Here is a 21946-nt window from a genome sequence, read left to right as displayed (position 1 = left end):
ATATGAATGAAATCATTTCAGAAATTGAATAGATTTATCAAAAATATTCATCATAAAATGTCAAGAGTGGGGGAGAAAGAAAATGGTGCATTCATGGCCTCGGGCATGGTTGGGATTTAAAGGTACAGCGCTCTCTTGCCAATAATAAATGCAGTTTCTTGCAAAGAGATGGATCTTTTTCACAGCTTATATCATCAGCAATGGCTCTGTTCTATTGAAATGTCCCAGTAAGCTGTGACAATGGGCCATTATGGGCAACACAAGGACCCCAAAACTTAGCCAGCTAAATTAATTTCAGCCATTGTTAATGTTGTGTTTTACACCTTTGCTTTTCCTACTAACGCATCGAGTCTGGTGGGGAAAAAAGGCTTATCTGCACACACTCCATGACAATCGGTAGATATTTGTCAGACTTTGAGTGCACACGCGAGAGATTTTGGTGTGATTTGACATTTCGGGTTAACTTCAAACGGCTGAATACCAGATCGTTTACTGATTGGTCCTTTCTGTGTGTTTTGTGTTTTACACTTTTCCCAGTATTCCCCAGTTATCACAATCTTCCTGGAAGGAGACCGTGTCACAGGAATCCAGCCAGCAGAAGAGGGGGGGGGGGGGGGGGGGGGGGGGGGTTTGTGACTTGAGGCACATCCCCTCTCGTCTCTTTTTCCTCTTCACGCTGCAACAAACACTGAGTCATGAAGCAGCCGTGGTGAATCACGGTTCCAATGGGTGAACAAACATCAGTGAACTGGCTCAGGTCACTCACCCGGGCTGCAGTGCCCACTCTACATGAATCACCTCAAAGGCAGGAGATTCATAGCGTGATCGTAATGCACACAGAATTAAAAAGACTGTTTCTGAATTTTGAATTATTTCTAATACGACAACTAACTTTCAATCTTCGGTCTTTTTCCTCTAACCTCTGTTTACCTGCAGCTCACTCTGTGTCTTTCGCCAACCTACATGTTTGCAAAGATCTGGTGACAACCATGCAGCCAAAAAAGCACCCCCTCCTGGGGATCGATAACCTGCACTGGCATATCTGCTCTCTGGACCCCAGGACAGTGTGCCAGCACACACACACACACACCTCTGCACCACACACTGTTGAAGTGTCTCTCTGCTCCTCATCATACCTCTGGGTAGCGTGGAGTTCGCAGACCACCAAAAGGGCGAGGACACTGCATGCACTGGGAGGCCTGGGTGAATGAATGCACTGCAGGATGGTTGTGTTTCGTAAAGCAACGGCAGGTGGACTGCTGCTGTCGTTGAGCCTCACTCTTCTAGGGTGGGGAGCTGAGGGCAGACGGGGTAAGGTATGTTCACATGCATTACAATTCTTGGAATGAGTAGTAAAGAGGTAAGATGCTCTTATCAATATCTATCTGACAGTCTAAAGATCATGTGTAACCATTGGCATTTTCAAATAGTAAAGAAACGCATTTGAAAAAGAGCAGGAATCCTAAATATGATGTAAATGATCTATGTGCGTTTTGTAGCTTTGATAAATCTCTAAAAAGAAAAAAAGTATTGTTTTTGCTTAATGTACAATTCGGAAAAGGTCACAGTCATAAGTATTTGGAAATACCTGACCTCTCAGGCAATTAAAATAATATTGTAATACTTTTTTAAAGGATCATCTGTATTAATTATGTTTTTTTTGAAAGACGGAGGACAAACAAAGTGTCATGTAAAAGCCGACATTAAAGAAACACGAATCAACTCTTACTGTATGCAATTCAGATGCCAGTTGAAGAGGGCTATCCCAGATGACCTAATCATTTATTTAGACTTAGGACTTTGCTCAGTTTGTGGGAGGACAAATCAGCGACATAACCACAAAACCCAGCAGCTGTTTTGACCCCATTGAAGGACTTTTTGCACATTAAGTTTCATAATAGCCATTGTGTATTGATATACTGCAGTAAGATGCCATATGGCTCTCTTGTCAGTGACTTGACATTGATTTTGCACTTCCTTACCACGTTCACCTCCCTTGTTAAAAGATCATTCCGTTTATTTGTTGAATTAAAACCATGACTTGGTTTGATATAGTTTCCACCGCTAACCAATCAAGATATCTGACAAGAAATTATAAAAGCAGGTTTTTTATGAATATGAGCTGTGCAAGAAAGAAAGAGCTGAAGTAATGATTTCATGTTGACATTGTGTCTTCCAGAAAGAAGTATCAGGCGGGGCTACCGTCTACCTCGGCCAGGACAGAGACATCTGGAGGCCACTGATCCACACAGCAGTAAACCTCAGTGAGATCAGCAGGTACGTCAGCAGGAGCAAACCACTGCACCACGGAGGCCTCACATCGACAACTGAAAAGATGTGATGAATGAAAGGCCAGGGGAGACTATGTGGCAGCAAGTAGAGGGTATAGTTAGGAATTCTGGAAGATCCTGGCCCCCTTATTTCTGACGACATTAATATTATACAACCCATCCTCGTATTGCATTTCTCCAGCTGCAGGCCCCTCGAACTATCCCTGCTTTTTACCGCTCTGTCAGTGTGTATTCTTGGTCACGATTGAGATTTCAACAAAATGGGGAGAATCATCTTCTTTAGCTTCTGTGTGGACCAGCATTCCCTTGAATGTGACGTTTGGGTTCTGTTCCTGCAGTATCAAGTCATCCTTTCATATCCGGACGTTTGACCCAGAAGGTGCCGTTTTCTACGGAGACACCAAAAACGGGGAGGACTGGTTTGTCCTGTCCCTGAAAGACGGCATCCCCCTGATGCAGATCAGCAGAGGAAACAGCCTCGTCAGCGTGGCGGGCGGCCCCAAGCTCAATGACGGAAAATGGCACATAGTAAGTCTCGATGTCTCAATGTCTTAAAACACAGAACTAGTTATTTTGCATGTGTATATTGTGACCATGTGCTGCAAAGCAATACAGTTTTGTCTGAATTCTTCTTGTGCTCCTGGTGCCACCAAGGTGGAGGTGAGCAACCAAGACCCATTTGTGATTCTGGAGGTGGATGGCTCCAATAGGATGGTGGTTGGCATGCAGTCCAAAGAGACAATCAAGGTCCTTTCAGGTGAACTTCGACTGGCCCTTGGTGGGATCCTGGTCGACAAAGAAAAGCTGATTGTTCCGGTATAACCCCTTGGCTACTTTACAGTCTTTTACATTTGTCTTTCATCTGTCTTGTTTAATAGATTCCAGAAGTTATTGTGCTATTATTTTGTCCAATTTGCATCCACCTGCTTCCCCCACAGTGTATACTTCTGCTTCATATCATGATTTCCAACATTTCCCATCATGACATTTAAAACCAATGTGCACTGAAAGATATAACCACAAACAATCAATGAACACTTCTGACCCCAACGACCTGCTCCTCTGCTCACTGTTTGTCTCGCGGTTCATTTCACTAAAGTGCGTTGTTGTCGTCCTTTGCTGTAGTTTGAGCCGCACATGGATGGCTGCGTGCGGAAAGGCAGCTGGCTGAACCTCAGCGTCCCCTGGGAGGTCGAGGCGGAGGAGCTCTGGCCCTGCTATCAAAACGTCCAACCTGGCAGCTACTTCCCTGGCACAGGATTTGCCATTTTCAACACCTCAGGTGCAGACATTGTGCCCCATGATAAAAGATTTGGACAAGCGTTATTTCATTTACTGACAAGCTTTCCAACATGCCTGGATAATGCATTCTTGCGTGACATAACCTCATGGGTGGCAATATACCTTTAATCTGTATTCAGATTATATTCATTTTGTGAGTTGTCCTCTGCAGTTTTCCCAATTGAAGCAGATCGTGGGGTCAAGACTGAATTGTGGGGAGATTTCAGTAAGATGGATGGGACCATTTTTAGCATCAAGGCTCCTGGGCAAGAGCTGATGTTCGCTTTAGTGGCCAATAATAACACAAAGGTATGCACATAAATCAGACGTGAGGCAAACTCAATTTGCTGACAATTTCTAGCATTTGTTTAAAACTGCTCATGGCACTGTAAGATTGGCTTCATAGCTGACGTGAACATTTGCATAATGCAGACACACACGCAGATTGGAGACCATCATCACTCCATCAACAGAGTTATTATATTTCTTCTTTCTCTTCTCTTGAATTTGCAGGAAGTCACACTTACTTGCGGCGAAGAAAACATCTGCATGAAAGACACTTTCAAGAGACTGGTGATCATCTTTCAGACGGATTCACTGCAAGTGCTTCAAGATGAAGATGAATCAAAGACTACTACGTTACCCACCAGTCCAGTGAGCCACCCCGGGTATCTGACCGCATGGAAAGAGGGTCGTCTTGCTGTTGGAGGTCTCCTAGGTGAGATTAAACAGCGATGATGAGCGTTTAACCGTGTGTCTGTACATGCAGCGTCAGTCTGTGTATCTTAAAATTGAAGGTCCTAGATTACTGTTCAGAAAGAGGAACACACAATAAAAGAAATTAATCACAAAATGAATTCAATTAAACCCCAGAAAACAACCAGTTACAATGATATCTATACATTCATAAAGGAAATCCATTGACTCGGCCAGACAAGGAGCATGGTGAAGTGCATTACAAGATCACTTGTGTTTTCTTCTTTCTCTTTTTCATTTTTTCAGGTGAGGAAGAGGACGATGTTGGCTCCCAGTTCTTGACAGGCTGTCTGGAGAAGATCCAGGTTCAAGGGAGGGATTTGGACCTGGATTTAGCTGTCAAACACATGTCAATCTCATCTCACAGCTGCCCTGCATAGACCAGGAAACTATGCATCTTCAATATGTGGACTCGATGTTTGCAGTGGATGCCTTTGGGTCGAAATGAACACACAAAAGAAATTGTCTGCTAGTAGTCAATCTGTAGTTCAATGTGGTATTTGAACCAATTAACCTCTAAAATGTGGAGAATTAAAATAAAATATGAATATGTTGTTTAATAGATCTCTCCCGTTTTAACAGAATACGCTAATTCATCTGAGAAATGTAAGAGGTTTTGTGACCTTGGTACGTGCAACAGTCTGTTTCTAAATAAGATGTGATTCTCCTGGATATGGCTATCCACAGATTTTAATTTTACAGCTGCATTCAGGGCAAATTAAACCCCAATAGTGCTTTTGAGGAGATTCAAACACTGTGATAGAGCACGAACGTTTAATCGACACTGAGTAGGACATGAGTGAGGCTGAGATTTAAGACATGGATTTTGCCCCCTCTAGTGGATTGTTAAAGATAATATTAGAGTCACGATACCCACTCTGTGTATGATGCCATCTAAACAATGAAACAACGCCAGCTTCACGCAAAATGATCAAAAATATCGTTTCAGATCCAAGAAAACTCTATAATCTTAAAGAATAAGGACAATTGTTGCACTGCCAGAGAGTCTGAGGTTCTTTCCCCCCCCCCCCCCCTTCATTTAATGGTCATAAAGTTGAAAGATATTACATTTGTCTGGTAAAGGTCATTGTTTAAGTTGATTAAGCATAGAAGGAAGAAATATATTGACAACAAATAGTCATCAAATTACTCAAAATCATTTAAATCTTTCACGATATTCCTGTGGATTAAAAATCTATCTAGATATTATGTGTACGTGTGCAATATATTTAAAGTTATGATAAATTGAAGGGAAATGTGCTTACATTTTCACCTCTTTATTGCAGAAACGTTTAAGACATTGACTATTATCATTACTAGTATAATTAATATTTTAACTACATATTCATGAAACAAAACGAAATGGGGGAAAACAATCTTTTCAAAAATCCCCAAATCTTCAACAAACATTCAGTTATATTTATACTAAAGCCAAAAAATAAACAAAAAACCCAGATTTATGATAAATATACAACTGCAAAAATATGACTGCTACAATTCCTATATAGCTTAAATATTAATGTTACATTTAAACAAGTGTCAAGCTTAAAATTAACGTTAAATTGAGTAATTTTGCGACATAAAATAGGTTTCATGCTGTTTCATGATACAGTTTATACAGGACTGGGCGCGGTGCAGGGTGCAGCCAAACCGGATCGATTACAGTAATCTACCGACTGCCATGACGTTTAGCAACTGTCGCAAACCCTGACTGTCGTGAATACTGGCCGCCCACTGAAGATGGCGGCGGAGCTGCATCCGCGGAGCGGAAAGCTGATCGGCCTGTCCAACTCGAACCGAACCGCCCGGCGCAACCAGCCAGTCCAGGAGTTCAACCACGGCCTGGTGCTGAGCAAGGAGCCGCTGAGGGACCGGGATGTCTTCACCGTCCGTATTGACAAAAAGGTAAACAACAACAACAACAGGCCCGCTGCAGCTGCTGCTGCTTCTCCTGAGCGGGGATGAGAGCAGCGGGAGTGCGGGAGCAGTAGGACGGGCCGGTGGTCTGCCTCTGTCCGCAGTGAGAGGCTCATCCTATCCGGGGCGTTTCACGAGGTTGACAGTGACCACGGCTGGTGTTCAGTGATGCATTACACACACTGAGATGCATCAGTGACAGACGTAAAGAAATAAACACGTTCGTATGTGGGGGGATTTGTGAAACGGATCACTCGGCTGACGATAACCTGCTTGTGTTGCCTTGGTACCGTCAGTTAGCCATGCTAATGAGCGGCTAACGGGAGCTAGCCCCGGGGCTAGCTTTTTACGGAAGGTGCTCTGTCGTGTGTTTGACAACTGGACTCGCTGCTGTTTATTGCTCTACTCGAGCTCAGCTAAGCGTGTTAACTTGACGTTAGCTCTGATAAGTTTTGTTTCGGAGGAGTCCATGACAGTCGTAGGTGCCTGTCAGCCCGCTATACTGCAGTGCTCACACCAGCTCGGGCTATTCTAGCGACTCGAAGGCTGTGTGTGAACCTAAAGAGGCACCAATGCGTACGAGTAGACACCGCTATCAGTCTACAGCATCGTCATTACGTCACCATATTAAGACCGTACCAGCAGTGATGGTGTAGCCTAATGCATGAGGAGTTTGACCACTAAAAGGTAACACTCATTAACCCCTGGTCTGTTATCTGTAAACACACTCTCTTCCTCTCTCATTGCTGGGACATTTGCTTATATTGAACTCATTTGTCTCTCATGATGGGAAGTAGAGACATTTCTCACTCTACTGTGTCCATCGCTGTCCTCCGATTCATGCAGCTCTAGATATGATGGCGTCCTCTTTCCAGAAAAGGTGATCCATCCTTCACTTCTGGGAAAGATTTCATATTTTCCGCCACAACTATATCCTTTATTATACGTACATCCATTGTTTTAGAGGCTCCGTTTTATATATTGATTGCATTCTTTCCAGCGATCAGTACATCTTAAAGTACAGGTGTCTCACTCTTACTCATTCGATTATCAAACCAACATACAATGTCTTGCTTTCCGTAAAGGATCTCATGACCTAAAATGCTTCTCAAGTCTTCCCTTTAAGTATGCTTAAAGTTGTTTATTTTTAATGTGAGGTGTGATGAAAGAACATTCAATTCTTCCATACATACTTCTACAAATGCCCTCAAATGTGTAGCTTTCACTTAAACACAAGTGCTTATCTATGGATGGCTATTGGTGTGTTCTGCGATGACTCAGGCCTCTCCGTATCACACCGGTGCCTGCGCACAGTGTTTACATCTTGTCTGTTATCAGTGTAGGAGAGCTTGTCTGTGCTAATGGCTTTTGCCTCTGCAGTCTGCAACCCTACTGGAGCTTGTCAACAACATGGCAGCTCTTGAGCTTCTGCCCGTGCCAACTGGGCCACACACACACACACACACACACACACCCTGAATGACAGTATGTGTGTGTGCGGCCAACACAATGAGCAAATGGAGTGATTTATTGGTTTAGCCAGAAGTTGGGCGCTGTCAGTGGTTTAGGGGTTTGTATGAAGCTGTGGTCTACAGAATGAATAGTGGAATATCCCATATTGTGCGGATTCGTAATTCAAATTGGAGGTGCTTCAGTGTAGCTGTACTGTAGCTTGTATCACCATGCCACAAAAATAACCGGGGACTTACTTTGATAGTCGATTCATCGTTTTTAATTGATAACTTTCTGTAGTTCCAGCTTTTCAGTTGGGAGGATTTGCTGTTTTTCTTTATCTAATATGACAGTAAGCTAAATATTTTTGAAGGTGTTGAAGGCTGGTGTTGGCATTTTATATGGTAGCTGTTAAAATGTAAATTTATTCCAAATAATGTAGCTTATTAATGTGAGAACTGTATTCACCCGTCCCCCTACACAGAGTCCAGCTGTGGATTTTGTCTCGCTGTGTTCCCGGGCTTTCGTAGCACACTGCCTCACATAGCACCTGCCACGGAGCAGAGGAAGACACCATGGGTGCAGGAGAGGAGGCAATATAGAAATATTTTCAAAATGATTTTGTCTCGGAGGAAATCTTCCTTCGTTATTCCTCGGCTCGGGCGTGAGCTGCAGAAAATCATCCCAGGAGCTGGTGTGGCACTAATGTTCTGCTCAAAGTCACTTCATCAGGGAGGATTTCTGACAACTTTCACTGGAGTCCTGTGGAGCACCAGGGAACAAACCGGAAAAGGGAGACTGGCCGACGGAAGTTTCCAATTACTTTTGACGTAATTCTCTTCCTTTTGAGGAGCAAACTGCATGGCTTTTTTGTTGGATGTTGCTCTCCGGGGGGGGGGGGGGGCAGCAGGTGGAGTGCAGCGAGCCGGGAGATCACTCCTCAGTGGGATGACGTCGGTTCGTGCCCCTGTGTCGGCAAGCATCTGCGCGGCTGAAATGTCTTTTAAGCGAGGCTATGAATCTCCACCGGCTGCACCACTGCCTCCGCTCTACAAGCTGACACGGCACTCTTGTCGTCCACATCATGGAGGCAAAACGCATGAAATATAGAATCCCCCCCCCCCCCCCCCCCCCGGAGATCAATAAAGTATCACATTATTGTGAGCTGATGCTGAGTTCTGTGTTTCTGGGAAGAAATGGAGGCTGCGTGTTATGCGATATGATTCCAATGTCGTGCAAAGACGAAAGGAGTTTTGCAGTCTTGAAGCCTCAGAGAGGCGAGATCATGGAGGTAAAGCTTTGCCTCGCGTGCATTAAATCATCATCTAACCTCCTGTCGTTGTTTCAGTCACCACACGGTGGAAACTAGACGTGATGAAGGCGAGAGAGGGGCGTTAGCTGTGACCGCCATCTGGCAACTCAAGTAGCTGAGGAATTGTAATCCACTTCTAGTTGAGTAAACACAATCATTAACTCAATCGAACATTTTGAGAATCTGCACATCGGATGAAAGCGTCCAAAACGTTATTGGACCAAAAAAAAAAAAAAAAGGTCAAGTTTTGACTTTTCGTGTCTTTGTCAGGTGACTGGCCAACATGACAAAGGATGAGGTGTATATTAGACACTGATTACAGTCGTCAACTGAATAAACGAAACACACTTGCTAATATGACCCCCAAGTGTCTATTTTGTTCTTAAACCTGGTCTCCTGTACCTGGTCTAAAGATAGTACAGCGTGTGCATGTGACTGCCTCTCTGCATCAATATGCATTGGACATCTAATTTTGGAAGTTGGGGGGCTGGTGTACTAAGAGATGAGGAATGAACTAGATTGACCCGGGGTGATTTTTTTTTTCTCATTTTCTTCCACACAGTCTTGCGAGGTAATAATAGTGTTATTTGCCTACTGCGAGACATGAAACCATTGCCACTACATTTAGCACACATAGTTCAGTGTTTTGTTTCTTGTGTGTCACTGTGTCTTCATACTGTCCTGCTTTATTTTCAAAGAAGCGCTCCCCGAGCTACGCTCTACGCTGACAGAAAGACTAAAAATAACAAGATGGATCATACGACAAGGCGCACTTTGTTTTCCATAGATGTCTACCTGCAGTTTTTAGCACAGTGCCTCACTCTCCTAACATCTCCGCTTAGAAGCTTCCACACCGAGTCTTTTTGTGGCTGCTGCTGGCAGCTGTTTTGTGACAACTTATCGTAGTCGCCACAAGGTTTATATCTGTCTTTAATTCATTTTATACCATTACAAATGTAACGCTTTACTTAACTTCGGGTTTTTGGCCATGATGTGTCATTATCTGTGACATATTACGGACTGATCTTTCCCCTCAGGTGAACTCTTGGAGCGGTTCCATCGAGATCGGGGTGACGGCGCTGGACCCCGCAGCGCTGGACTTTCCCAGCAGCGCCACGGGCCTCAAGGGCGGCTCCTGGATCGTGTCGGGCTGCTCGGTGCTGCGCGACGGCCGCTCGGTTCTGGAGGAGTACGGCCGCGACCTCGACCAGCTAGCCGAGGGCGACCGCGTGGGCATTCAGCGCAGCTCCCGCGGCGAGCTTCACCTCTGGGTAAACGGGCAGGACTGCGGCGCGGCCGCCAGCGGCTTGCCGCCCAAGCTCTGGGCAGTGGTGGACCTGTACGGCAAGTGCACTCAGGTGACGGTGGTGAGCTGTGAGCCGACGCCGGCCTCGACGGAGAAAGAGACAATAGAGCGGGACGAGGAGGTGGAGGAGGAGGAGGAGGAGGAGGAGGAAGAGGAGGTGGTGTGTGGGACTCGGGAGGATGGGGGGATCACGGCACTGATGAATGTCGCAGCAATGAATGGAATGATGAATGGAGATGAAGGTAGGGGGCTTTTTTTAAAAATCTATAAGGTTCTTTTTTTCCAACCGGTTATCTGAGATTTGTTATTTTCACCCGTTTTTTCCCGTTCACAGTGCCTGAGCTTAGCTGCAGTCACACCAGACCAGACAAGTTCCCCAACAACCTGGAGCCGGACACGGGTAAGAGAGTCCTCCTAATATCTGTTGATGGACCTGGTGCAACACCGACCCGGATTTGACAACCTCCTCTTCCTTTTCTCCTCAGTTCTAACGGAGCACCAGCTCTTTGACGTGTTCAACAACGCAATAGTATCTTTTTATCGCTCCGAGGATGAGGGCGGAGGGGAAGACGGTGGAGGCGGAGGAGGAGCGGGAGGCGGAGTAGGAAATTCAGGATCTGACTCCTCTTCCAGAAATGACAGGGGGAGCAGCAGCGGAGGAGGTGCAGTCAACAGCGACAGTGGAACAGGGACAACGGGAGGAGGTGGTCCTGGAGAAAGTGAAAACGCCAACAACAGTCCTGCCGGTAACGGAGGGGTCGGGCTGGCGGCCGTCGTCGGCGCAATGACCACCAACGACGCGCTGCTGTTCCACGAGAAATGCGGCACGCTGATCAAACTGAGCAACAACAACAAGACGGCGGAGCGGAGGAGACCGCTGGACGAGTTCAACAACGGGGTGGTGATGACCAACCGGCCGCTCCGGCACAACGAGATGTTTGAGGTGTTTACGGCCACACGTTTGTGCATGAACTGACTCATTTACTGACTCACATACGCTCCATATGGTTTCTTAATGTCTGGACGTGTGGTGCTGTTCATCACTCTGGGCTTGAGGCACAACAGAGAAGCATTTTAGCCGATTCAAGTGTATTTCTGTGATATCTTCAGATCCGCATTGATAAGCTGGTGGACAAGTGGTCGGGCTCAATAGAGATCGGTGTGACCACACACAATCCCAACAACCTGGACTATCCTGCAACTATGACCAATCTGCGCTCAGGTAACACTCGCACAGAGACACACACACACGCACAGTTCAGACAAATATAAAGCAGTTCATTGTGGAATGGAAGACATTAACCTGGCTGCGTATGTTAGGTACAATCATGATGAGTGGCTGCGGGATACTGACCAACGGGAAGGGAACCCGCAGGGAATACTGTGAATTCAGCCTCGATGAACTTCAGGTTTGTACCGATACACACACACACACACACATTTCAGTCTGCCGCCTAGCGACACACCTAAGTGTGTGTCCGTTTTTCTAATCTCCATCAATTACTATCGTCCACATTTAGGAGGGAGATCACATCGGGTTGATGCGCAAAGCCAGTGGAGCGCTCCATTTCTACATCAACGGCATCGACCAAGGTGAGGCACGTCGAGGCGCTTCATGCAGGTCTCAGTGTTATGATGGCGAGGGTTATAAATCAGCTCAGAACATAAAGAAGGGGTCAAGGGACGTGTTTTTAGATTTTTCGATTGTTGTTATTCCATGACGCTTGACATAATTAAGAATCTACTGTTGACTTATTGCAAAATAGACTGAATTGACTGCAGAAGATGTACCTTTTGCACTTGTTATCAATATGTACAAAACACACGTTGGACATACTGGAGCTGAGACTGTCTCTCTCTCCCCCAGGTGTTGCGGCAGCCCAGACCCCCGGCGTGGTCTACGGCGTGGTCGATCTCTACGGCATGGCCGTCAAAGTCACCATAGTGCACAACCACAACCACAGCGACCGCCTCAGACGCAACAACGCCATCATGAGGGCTTTGTCGCCCGATGTCGGGCGGCCCAGGCCGGCTCTCTCCGTCACGCCAGACTCGGAGGGGCCCGACCGGCTGCTCTTCCATCCCAACTGCGGCCAGAAGGCCGCCATCATCAGTGACGGCAGGACAGCGCTGCGGCCACAGTGAGTTAACGACTTTCTTAATCTTTGCATGCTTGATTTTGACTTTTTTTTTTTAAGTTTGCTTCACACGAGAAACTGCTTTCACAGTGCGACCGATGACTTCAACCACGGCGTGGTGCTGAGCAGCCGGCCGCTGCGCTCCAACGAGGTGTTCCAGGTCCGTATCGATAAGATGGTGGACAAGTGGGCGGGTTCCATCGAGATTGGTGTCACAACACACAACCCTGCATACCTGCAGCTGCCCTCCACCATGACCAACCTGCGCTCAGGTAAAATATACATACTTTGTAGAAGTGGGTGTTTTTGTCTCATCTGCGAGATACCTGATGAAAGCTGGATGATAAAAAAAAGTTGCACAACTGTATTTACTGTAAGAAAAACAACACTTTTTTCTGCGGTGTTGTTTTCCAGGGACGTGGATGATGACGGGGAACGGCGTAATGCACAACGGAACAACAATCCTGGATGAGTACGGACACAACCTGGACCGGCTCAAGGTGAGTGATGTTTGTGTTTTATCACTCCCAGCGTTTATACCCGTCACCCTCTGTCCTCCGGCCTCCTTTAACCCTTTCCCGCCTCTGTTTCCTCTCTTGCAGGCAGGTGATACAGTTGGCGTCGTGCGAAAAGAAGACGGCAGCCTCCACTTCTTTGTGAACGGTGTGGCTCAGGGCCCGGCAGCCTGGAACGTCCCTCCCAGTGTCTATGCCGTGGTGGACCTCTATGGCCAGGCTGCTCAGGCCACCATCATGGACGACATGGGTGAGAGAGGGAGGAGGACAAACTCCATTTTAAACAGTTAAAGATACTAAAATAACTGAGATATGAACTTCTATCTATTTCCTTTTTCTTGTCAGTGGACCTCCTGCCTCTCCCAGAGGACAGCTCCGAGTGCCCCACGGCCATGTCCCCCGGGAGCCCCTGCTCGGTAGGAGGGGCCAGCACCACCAACGACCTGCGTTTCCACCACCTGCACGGCACGAACGCCGTCATCACCAATGGGGGGCGCACCGCCCTGCGTCAGAACTGCCGCAGCGAGTTCAACGACGCTATTGTCATTTCCAACAGGTGAGGAAAGAAAATGACAATAACTTTTAGCAAATCCTGATGAGAAATGTTGCCGTAAGCACAAGTATTTCAAGGAGGATTATATAAACTATAATATACGATCAGCATTTCTCAGTTCCTTCTCCCACGAGTGAACAACAAACTGTTACCTCCTCGTAGGTGCCTTCGAGATGGAGAGCTCTTCGAAATCATCATTCAGAAGATGGTGGACCGCTGGTCGGGTTCAATTGAAGCAGGTGAAATGTTTCTGTTGTGTCAACTCTTGATTTTCTATCCCTTTTTTTTTTTTGTCATGTAAATAAGTCAAATAGCAAAAATACCAATGAAAAGCGACTGTATGTGTAACCTAACGTTGATCTCTTTGTAAATATATTCCATGTGTAATCACCACAGATTTTCTCCTCCCCCCTCTGTGTCCAGGAGTGACATCCATCAGGCCAGATGAGCTTGAGTTTCCCAACACTATGACTGATATCGACTATGACACTTGGATGCTGAGGTAGAATGCTTCATCAGCAATATCTTTATTAATCCGAAATAATTATGGGGGAAAAAACATAAACAAAAGGAATCAATCTATGTGGCTTTGATATTCACCTGACTTAAAACAAAAAAAATGAAATGTTTGTGGAAGTTCAGATCATTCATTCAAAACTTGTTTTCGTCCTTTTTCTTCAGTGGAACGGCCATCATGCAGGATGGTAACACAATGCGCAACAATTACGGTTGTGACCTAGACTCCCTGACCACAGGCTCTCGCATTGGTATGATGCGCTCAGCCAGCGGCGACCTCCATTATTACATCAACGGTGTGGATCAAGGGGTCGCCTGCACCGGCCTGCCACCAGGTAACGATTGGTGAAGTCAGAGATGTGAATACTGCTGTTATCAGTCTAGGTTCCGTATGATGACCTCTCTCGCTCTCTCTCTCTCACAGAGGTGTATGCCGTGATCGACCTGTATGGTCAGTGTGTTCAGGTGTCCATCACCAGCTCCTCAGGCCCGCTGGACAACAGCCTCTGTACCAGCAACATCACAGAGAAGAGCTTCCCCATCCACTCGCCAGGTAAACATCAGGGTCCCTGCTCAGGCCTGCAAAGCCTTGAAAAACACAAAAAAAACTATTATATAGTTGTATGGAATTCTACTTTTTTTAAAAATGCTTTGACTAGAAGAAAGGGAGTAAAGACAAAATGTATCACTTTATCCGTTGTCGTCAGAGCCTCATCTCCGTGTGTCTTCTCTCCTGTGTTCCTGTTTAGCAGCTGGCGTTGCCCATCGCCTCCACAGCAAACACGGCAAGAATGTGGTTCTGCTCGGCGACGGCTGCCAGGGCGTCAGAGTTGGAGGTTACACTCACGGCATTGTGTTCAGTGCGAAGGAACTCAAAGCGGACGAGCTGTTTGAGGTAAAGACGGACGCGAGCCTCCTATTTACCAGGAAATGCTCTGAAAATGAACCTGCTAACTACCGTGTGATTTAACAACAATAATGTACACAATCTCCTCCTGAATACTTATGTCTGCATGTATCAGAAATACAGATTTCTACAATAGAAATGATTTCTGTTTTTTTCCTCTGTCCTCTGCAGGTGAGGATTGACGAAGTGGACGAGCAGTGGTGCGGTTCGCTGCACATCGGTCTGACCACGCTGGCGCCTCCGGAGCTGCCGTCCTGCCCGCTGTCGGGTCTCTCCCCCTCCCTCCCGCAGCTCCGCACCAAGGTCACCTGGCTGCTCTGCGGCTCCGAGGTCCGTCGCAACGGTGCGCTGCAGCGCCAGAACTACGGCTGTTCACTGGACCGGCTGACGGTAAGCTGCGTCTAGATTAGAAACCCCTCGAGGATCTCTTTTTTCTGTCTCAGACTAATTGACGGAGCCCCTCTGGCTGCTTAAAAGCCCCGATTTAAGGATGTTATCAGAGCTTTGGGATTGTCACAGTCTGAAAAAGAAGTGACTCTCAGAAATCAGTATCCTCCTTCCTCTGTTTCTAATCATAATAACTGCTTCTTCTCGCTTATCCTTCTATCTTTTTTGATTTTGTTTTCATTTAAAACTATTGCCAAAGCACTTAGTCAAATGTTCTGTTAAAAAAACACTCTGCAAATAAGGACACAAACAAGCATTTATTTACACACATGTATATTGCCTTGCTTTGCCTTGCTCACCTGAATATTACTGCTCCTTAGGTTGGGAACCGCGTGGGTGTGAAGCGGTGCAGTGACGACACCATGCACATCTTCATTGATGGAGAAGACATGGGACCTGCAGCGACTGCAGTAGCCAAGGTACACACACACACACACACACATCTCTACACACACACACAGAGATCTACAGTACACAGCTACTTGGCCCCACGCTGCCATTCAGCACCTCTCTCTGGCTCCTTGCAGAATGTCTATGCTGTTTTGGACCTGTATGGGCGGATCACAGCGGTGTCCATCGTGAGCTCTTCGTTGATGGAGGACATGGAAAGCGTGAAGGCGCCATCGCTCTCCTCTGACAGCTGCAGCGAAGGAGAGGAGGACAGCACCCCCGTCAAAGAGGTAAGAAGCCTGTCTGTTAACGACAAGCGTTTTTCACCGCATCGTCGGGTTTCCTGAGAAACTCTCCCGTGTCGCCTCCAGGTCGAGACTGAGCCGTGCGCGTTAGTGCCGACCGTTATGGCGTTCCTGGAAAACCACGGCAAAAACATCCAGCTGTCCAACCAGAACCTGACGGCAGCCAGAGTATCCAGCTATAACCAGGGCCTGCTGGTCACCGCCCAACCGCTGGCTCGCCAGCAGCTGTTCCAGGTAACGCAACTGTCCAGGTCCAGGTGATCATTAGGTATGTTAGGCTGTGACCGTTCCAGTCTGTCAACGGCCTCTCTTTTGTCACCAGTTTCAAATCGACCGTCTGAACCCGTCATGGACGTCGTCGCTGTCGTTGGGGGTCATAGGTCACTCACCCGACCGGCTCAACTTCCCCTCCACAGCGTGTTGTCTGAAACGCTCCGCCTGGCTGCTGCAGAGAGACTCTGTGTTCCACAACTCCCTAAAGGTACACACACACACACACACACACACACATACACACACACACTTAAACCCACTCATCTGTCTGTCATGTTTTCTATGGATTTGTGTGTTCTCGCTAACATCAGTCACATTGACCGCTTCATTGATCTTACGTCATTCTTCTCTCACTCGCCGACTCCACTAATCACTCTCCCCCCCCCCCCCCCCCCCCTTTAGATATGTGAAAACTACGGTCCTAATCTGGACACTTGTCCAGAGGGGACGGTGTTGGGTCTGCTGGTGGACGCCAACAGTTGTCTCCACCTCTACGTCAACGGCATGGACCAGGGTGTGGCGGTGCAGGACATTCCTTCACCCTGCTACCCCTTTATCGACCTCTATGGCCAGTGTGAACAGGTCAGACGCACACACACACACACACACACACACAGAGAAACAGCCACTTTGACGTTTCTGCCTGATGAATGAATTTAACGGTTGACGAATTATCTAAAATAACATGTTCTGGCGATTTGACTAATCGGTTAATAATTATCACTAAGAACCCCGAGATGATATGCTGATGAATGTTGTGTCGCCATGGCAGGTTACTATAGTAACAAACAACGTGCCAGCTGTTGGTGGAGAGAGCGGTGAGACCCGTTGTCAGGGCGACATGGAGAAGGCGGACATGGTTGACGGTAAGAAGACGAAGGTTTCTGTTCCGTCCGTGGCGGTGACAGCTGTGGTTGGAGGCTTTATGTTTGGGAGTTGTTCTTCCGTCTGTACGTCGGTCACATTCTCCTGAAGGCGAAATCTCAGGAAGTCCTTGAAGGAATTTCTTAAAAATATGGTCCAAATGTCCAAAATGTATTTTAGAAAGTTTTAAAAAATGTCATCGCATAGTATGCCATCAACAAAGTAATAAAAAACTGAATCGCAAAACCGTTCATTAAAAAGGTCATCATATAGTACGTCAAAAATAAAGTTTTACATGAAATGTCATGAAAAGTAAATATGTAAGTAATTGCATAGCACCTATTATAGTATAGTATGTCACAAACAATGAAACAAAAAGTCAGAATAGTACGCCATAAAAATACCATTGTGTAGTATGTCATAAAAGATGTCACAGTGTTGAATGTCACAAAAAGTCATGTTATAATATTCCAAAAAAATCATATCACATTAAGTGATGGTATATTATGTGTCAAAATATGATTTAAATGTCATAAAATAGTGTTTTTTCACAAAAAATATTGTAGTATAGTATGTCATACAAATGTCATAGAATAGTATGTCATACAAATGTCATAACAAAGTTACAGTAATAAATATGTCATTGTATATTATGCCATAAACAAAAACTCATGCCATCGTGTAGCATGTCCTACAAATGGTATAAAAGATTGCATTCTACATTATGCCTTAAATAAGTCATATTACAGCAAGTCATAGTGTGCCATAAAAAGTATGTAACAAATAAATGATAGCATGGTATGTCACAGCCATTCATAGTAAAGGATGCCATAAAATGTCATGAAACATAATAGTGTGTCATAATATAATAAATCATAAAATGTCTTTAAAAGGGTATTTAAATGCATGCCATAAAATGGTATAGTAGGTCATAATAATGTCATAAATATTTGATATTGTAGTATGTTATCATGATAAAAGCAATGATGGTAATAATAAATAGCTGTGAATAATAATAGAAGCAGTGTTTGTCAAGCAGGGCCACAGATCAGATTCATATGCTAATTCTGACAATTTCACACAAATGTCTGACGCGATGAAAGAACACAGCGATGACATTTTGCACAGACATGGATGCAGAGTGCAAGTCGACTTGTCTGCAGAGGCGCTAATTACAGTTCATCTTTTCATCTCGGTTCAGTTCGTTCTCTAATTCCTGCGTTTGACCTTTTTTTTGTTTTGTTTCGACCTGCAGGAATCAAAGAGAGCGTGTGCTGGACGCCCCCTCCAGAAGTCAACCCCAACAAGACGTGTGAATACCAGGCGCTGTGCTCCCGCTTCAAGGACCTGCTCACTCTACCAGGTGAGGTTCCCCCGACGCCTTTCTGCCTCGATCTTTGTTTCAGATCTGAAACCATCTTAACAATCGCAACCTTTGTCGTCTCCACCGCCGCTCATCAGATGGCTATTTTAACGAAGAAGCCAAGTACAACCTTTGCTACTGCGAGTCCTGCCACAAGCTTCGGGGTGACGAGGCGTATTACAAGAGAGGAGAACCGCCCCGGGACTACGCCCTGCCCTTTGGATGGTGCCGCTTCGCCCTCAGGTGAGACGACGATTCCTCAGTCGGATCTCAAAATACCGTTTATCGTAATTTCACCGAGAGAATTAAAACTGATGATCAGAAAGAAAAACATAGCAGTAAATCTCTGAGTGTTTTTGCGTAACATTTGCGCAGCGTTGTCTATATAAGTGTTTCCTCTTCGCGCAGGATCAAGCCCCACTGTGAGGTTTCTAATGCACTGAAGAAGTGGCACATCGCGTACCACGGCACCAGTGTCGGAGCCCTGCGGCGCACGCTGGACCACAGCCAGCTGCTGCCTGGTAGGAAAATGACAAAGACACGCACTCTATGCCATACCGTTGTTCACAATTGACTGAAATGTTCGCGTAATGCAACCGTTAGCTTTCTGTAAGTTGTCATTTGCACTTGAGAAACGATGGCTTTTACTTTCAACGTCATTTTGTTGTTGCAGGGACGTCGTCTATCTTCTCGGTGTCCCCGGTGAAGGCGGAGGGGCCGAATGGCTACAGCGAGCCAGAGGAGAACAGCGCCCCCGGCAGGGAGGTCCCCAGAGTGCGGCTCTCCCCCACTATGCGCTACTCAGGCATGGAGATCTTTGCCCCCAAAGTGCAGTAAGTCCACCGGATTCGCAAAATCACTGCTTACATCTGGTACGGTTCCGCTTACTGATCGTTCGCCTTCTCCTCGCGCAGATTTCGGGACCCCCGTTCTGACCGCAGCCACCAGGCTCAGGTGGGATTCCAGGTGTGCGTGCGTCCGGGCTCCTACAAGGTGGGGCCGCAGACTCTTGGCCACAGCGAGCCCCTGGACCCTCGCTTCAGCAACTCGGAGATCGAATGGATCACGAAGGAGCAGGGCGGCACGCTCCTCTACGGACTGCTCATCCGGATCGAGTAACTGGAGCGCCGGGGGAGGCATTCGGGTGGAAATGGGGAGGGTCTGTGTGGCGCTCCTCGTACTTTCAATAAACTGACAAGCAAATCCAAACCCCTGCCTTGAGAGAGAGACTCCTCTGGAATCCAGCTGTTCCAACCGCGGATTGTTGACAATTCAGCATTGTTGATATTTGTTTATTTTGTTAGTTTGTTTTCGGTTGTTTGCTCTTGGACTCTTTTAAAGGCCGGGGGCTACGGCGGTTTCACAGAACGACGGACACTGCCTGCACTTTATGTTTTGGACGCGCGTGGGCGGTTTCTAAACGAACTTCTCATTGACTCAAAACGACGCGTTTGTTCATTCGCTACATTTAGGGTTGGTTTTCTTTGCCACATTTGTTTTCCCAACATATTTTTCACACACAAACAGCTAATTTTTTCTTTAACTTTTGGCACTTATTTTTGTATCACCTCTACTCTGGTCAGTGTTTTTTTTTTTATTATTTGGGAGGAGCTGTCCCCTGCCAACCTGCACGTTAAAGGACTATCACCGAAAAAGACTGAAACGTGGGTAAAAAAAAACAACAGAGAGACACTTGAATCTGAGAATGAACCCGAGAGTGATCGTGACTTCTTTAGTGGGGGAAGATTTTTTTAAAAACTGGAGGAAGAAAAAAAAATGTTTACACGTGTACGACTGTATGTTGGTTTCTCTTTGTGTCTCCGCATTAGCAGTCCCTGTTGCATTTCTATCGTGGCCCAGCAACACGTGTGAATGGAAAAACAGTCACAGGCTTTAAGCTGGAGAAAACTGGAAGATTTGACAGAAAAAATGTACTTTTTGAGAAATCTAAAAGTTGTGCATTGAGATGACGAATGGCAAGTGTTTGTTACACCAGAGAGGACACATCAGAAGATATTTAAGAAAACAGATATTTACTTTTAGACGTGGTAGTTTTTGATACAGGACAAACGGGGAAAAAATAAAAGTTAAACATTTTTAAGAAGTGAGATGATTCACTTTCTTGCAGAGGAAGATGAGATTGATGCCGCTCTCACGTGTGAGTGGTGTCAATCTTCTCATCTAGCAAACTATTGGCAAGAAAGTGAATATCCCGTAATGTTGACCTCGTAAAATGCTAAATTAACTGAAGCCAAAAGGTTGAAGTGGTCAAATGTTTGTACGAGGGTTTTACTTAATCCCAAAAACATCCACCTAATGATCGATTGTATGTGAATAGCTTTCCAAAGCTTTATCTTTTTCACAGTTCTCAGTTCCGATGCCAATTTGATAAACCTGCGACACGCACGAACATGAAACCCCAACATTTTTCACGGCACAGTTTCGATGAGTCAAACTCAAATTGAAGAAGCCGAGTCGCCTTCGAAGAGCAGCTGCGATCTGACTGGCGGAGGATCTACGGGGTTTGGCAGAAGGAAAAACTTCCAATCAAAAAAGAAAATGTGAAAACTACGATTATATGGGTCATTTACAGCCCAGTGCTGCTTTGTACAATTTTATTTGTATTGTGTTCGGAATTAGTTTTCTGTATGTTGCGTTGTACAGGCTGTTACATAAAAAAAATCATATCTTCCTGATTTATAAAAAAATAATAAACTGACAGACAGTATGCACAGAAGGACGGTGGAAGTTGTTTTTGTGATACGAGCCGGGAAGCAAGAGAGACGCTATGAAGACGAGACGACCTACTGGTGTTTTAGGTTACTTCTTTTTAATTTAATTGAATTTAGAGGAGCAAAATTGTCATTGTGGAGAAGTACAATAAAGACACAGTCTCACGTTTTTTGGAAGCATGATGACGACCTGGCTGACTGACTTGCTTCGGAGGTCGGGGCTCCGGAGAATGGGTCTCTGGTGGTCCGGGCTACACTGCCATTTTTAAAAGTCTGGAGAGATTTGACAGAACAATTAACTTTTTGGAAGTTAAAACTTGTTAATCGAGGTAATGATGTTCCAGCATTACAGTTTGTGTTACAACTAAGCGAACTCATGTTGAGATATTTTAAAAAAAAGTTAAGAAGAAAATATATATATATATATATAGTTTTGAACACTGTTGTCATCGGCACATGAATTCTTGATTTACGGCCAAAAATGTGTTTTGTGAGTTCAGTGTTTCTGACCTTTGACCACCAGATTCTACTCGGCCATCCTTAAGCTCAAGTGAATGTTATTCATTGGGGATCTGCAGTTCTTTTAAACGCATCGTTGATTTATACCATGAAACATTTTTTGAGTCAA

General features: G+C 45.7%; 2 protein-coding genes across 3 annotated transcripts; both read left to right on the top strand.

Annotated features, from left to right (window-relative positions):
• Window positions 1-706: 706 nt before the first annotated feature.
• On the top strand, window positions 707-5154 carry shbg (sex hormone-binding globulin). Its single transcript, XM_079295627.1, has 8 exons — window positions 707-1316; window positions 2180-2277; window positions 2630-2819; window positions 2946-3107; window positions 3417-3573; window positions 3745-3881; window positions 4086-4290; window positions 4575-5154. The coding sequence occupies exons 1-8, from the start codon at window positions 1212-1214 to the stop codon at window positions 4706-4708; spliced, it is 1188 nt and encodes a 395-aa protein (XP_079151753.1). The 5' UTR covers window positions 707-1211; the 3' UTR covers window positions 4709-5154.
• Window positions 5155-6029: 875 nt separating this feature from the next.
• Window positions 6030-21459, top strand: neurl4 (neuralized E3 ubiquitin protein ligase 4; the record flags this gene model as incomplete). Of its 2 annotated transcripts, none has more annotated exons than XM_079295620.1 (29): window positions 6030-6233; window positions 10047-10557; window positions 10650-10715; window positions 10801-11258; window positions 11426-11537; window positions 11636-11724; window positions 11836-11908; window positions 12183-12456; window positions 12544-12725; window positions 12868-12953; window positions 13056-13218; window positions 13314-13524; window positions 13684-13760; window positions 13945-14023; window positions 14203-14372; window positions 14462-14590; window positions 14787-14932; window positions 15116-15334; window positions 15712-15810; window positions 15919-16071; window positions 16153-16320; window positions 16409-16567; window positions 16762-16941; window positions 17132-17225; window positions 18479-18586; window positions 18685-18829; window positions 18995-19107; window positions 19260-19419; window positions 19501-21459. In XM_079295620.1, the coding sequence occupies 29 exons, from the start codon at window positions 6069-6071 to the stop codon at window positions 19703-19705; spliced, it is 4794 nt and encodes a 1597-aa protein (XP_079151746.1). In that variant the 3' UTR covers window positions 19706-21459. The 2 variants fall into 2 exon arrangements, with proteins under 2 accessions (XP_079151746.1, XP_079151745.1); XM_079295619.1 differs by having other exon boundaries at window positions 6069-6233; window positions 13918-14023.
• Between the last annotated feature and the right edge of the window lie 487 nt (window positions 21460-21946).

Source organism: Melanostigma gelatinosum, assembly GCF_949748355.1.
Source record: "Melanostigma gelatinosum genome assembly, chromosome: 23".
In the NCBI taxonomy this organism is placed as follows: domain Eukaryota; kingdom Metazoa; phylum Chordata; class Actinopteri; order Perciformes; family Zoarcidae; genus Melanostigma; species Melanostigma gelatinosum.
Note: the sequence above shows the minus strand (reverse complement) of the source record. Positions and strands in the feature narration are given on the sequence as shown.

Excerpts from the sequence above, each read along its gene's own strand:
- shbg (XM_079295627.1), top strand. The coding sequence starts at position 1,212 with ATGCACTGCAGGATGGTTGTGTTTCGTAAAGCAACGGCAGGTGGACTG. Across the intron at positions 1,317-2,179 it reads CTGAGGGCAGACGGGGTAAG|AAAGAAGTATCAGGCGGGGC; the intron begins GTATGTTCACAT and ends TGTGTCTTCCAG. Across the intron at positions 2,820-2,945 it reads ATGACGGAAAATGGCACATA|GTGGAGGTGAGCAACCAAGA; the intron begins GTAAGTCTCGAT and ends GGTGCCACCAAG.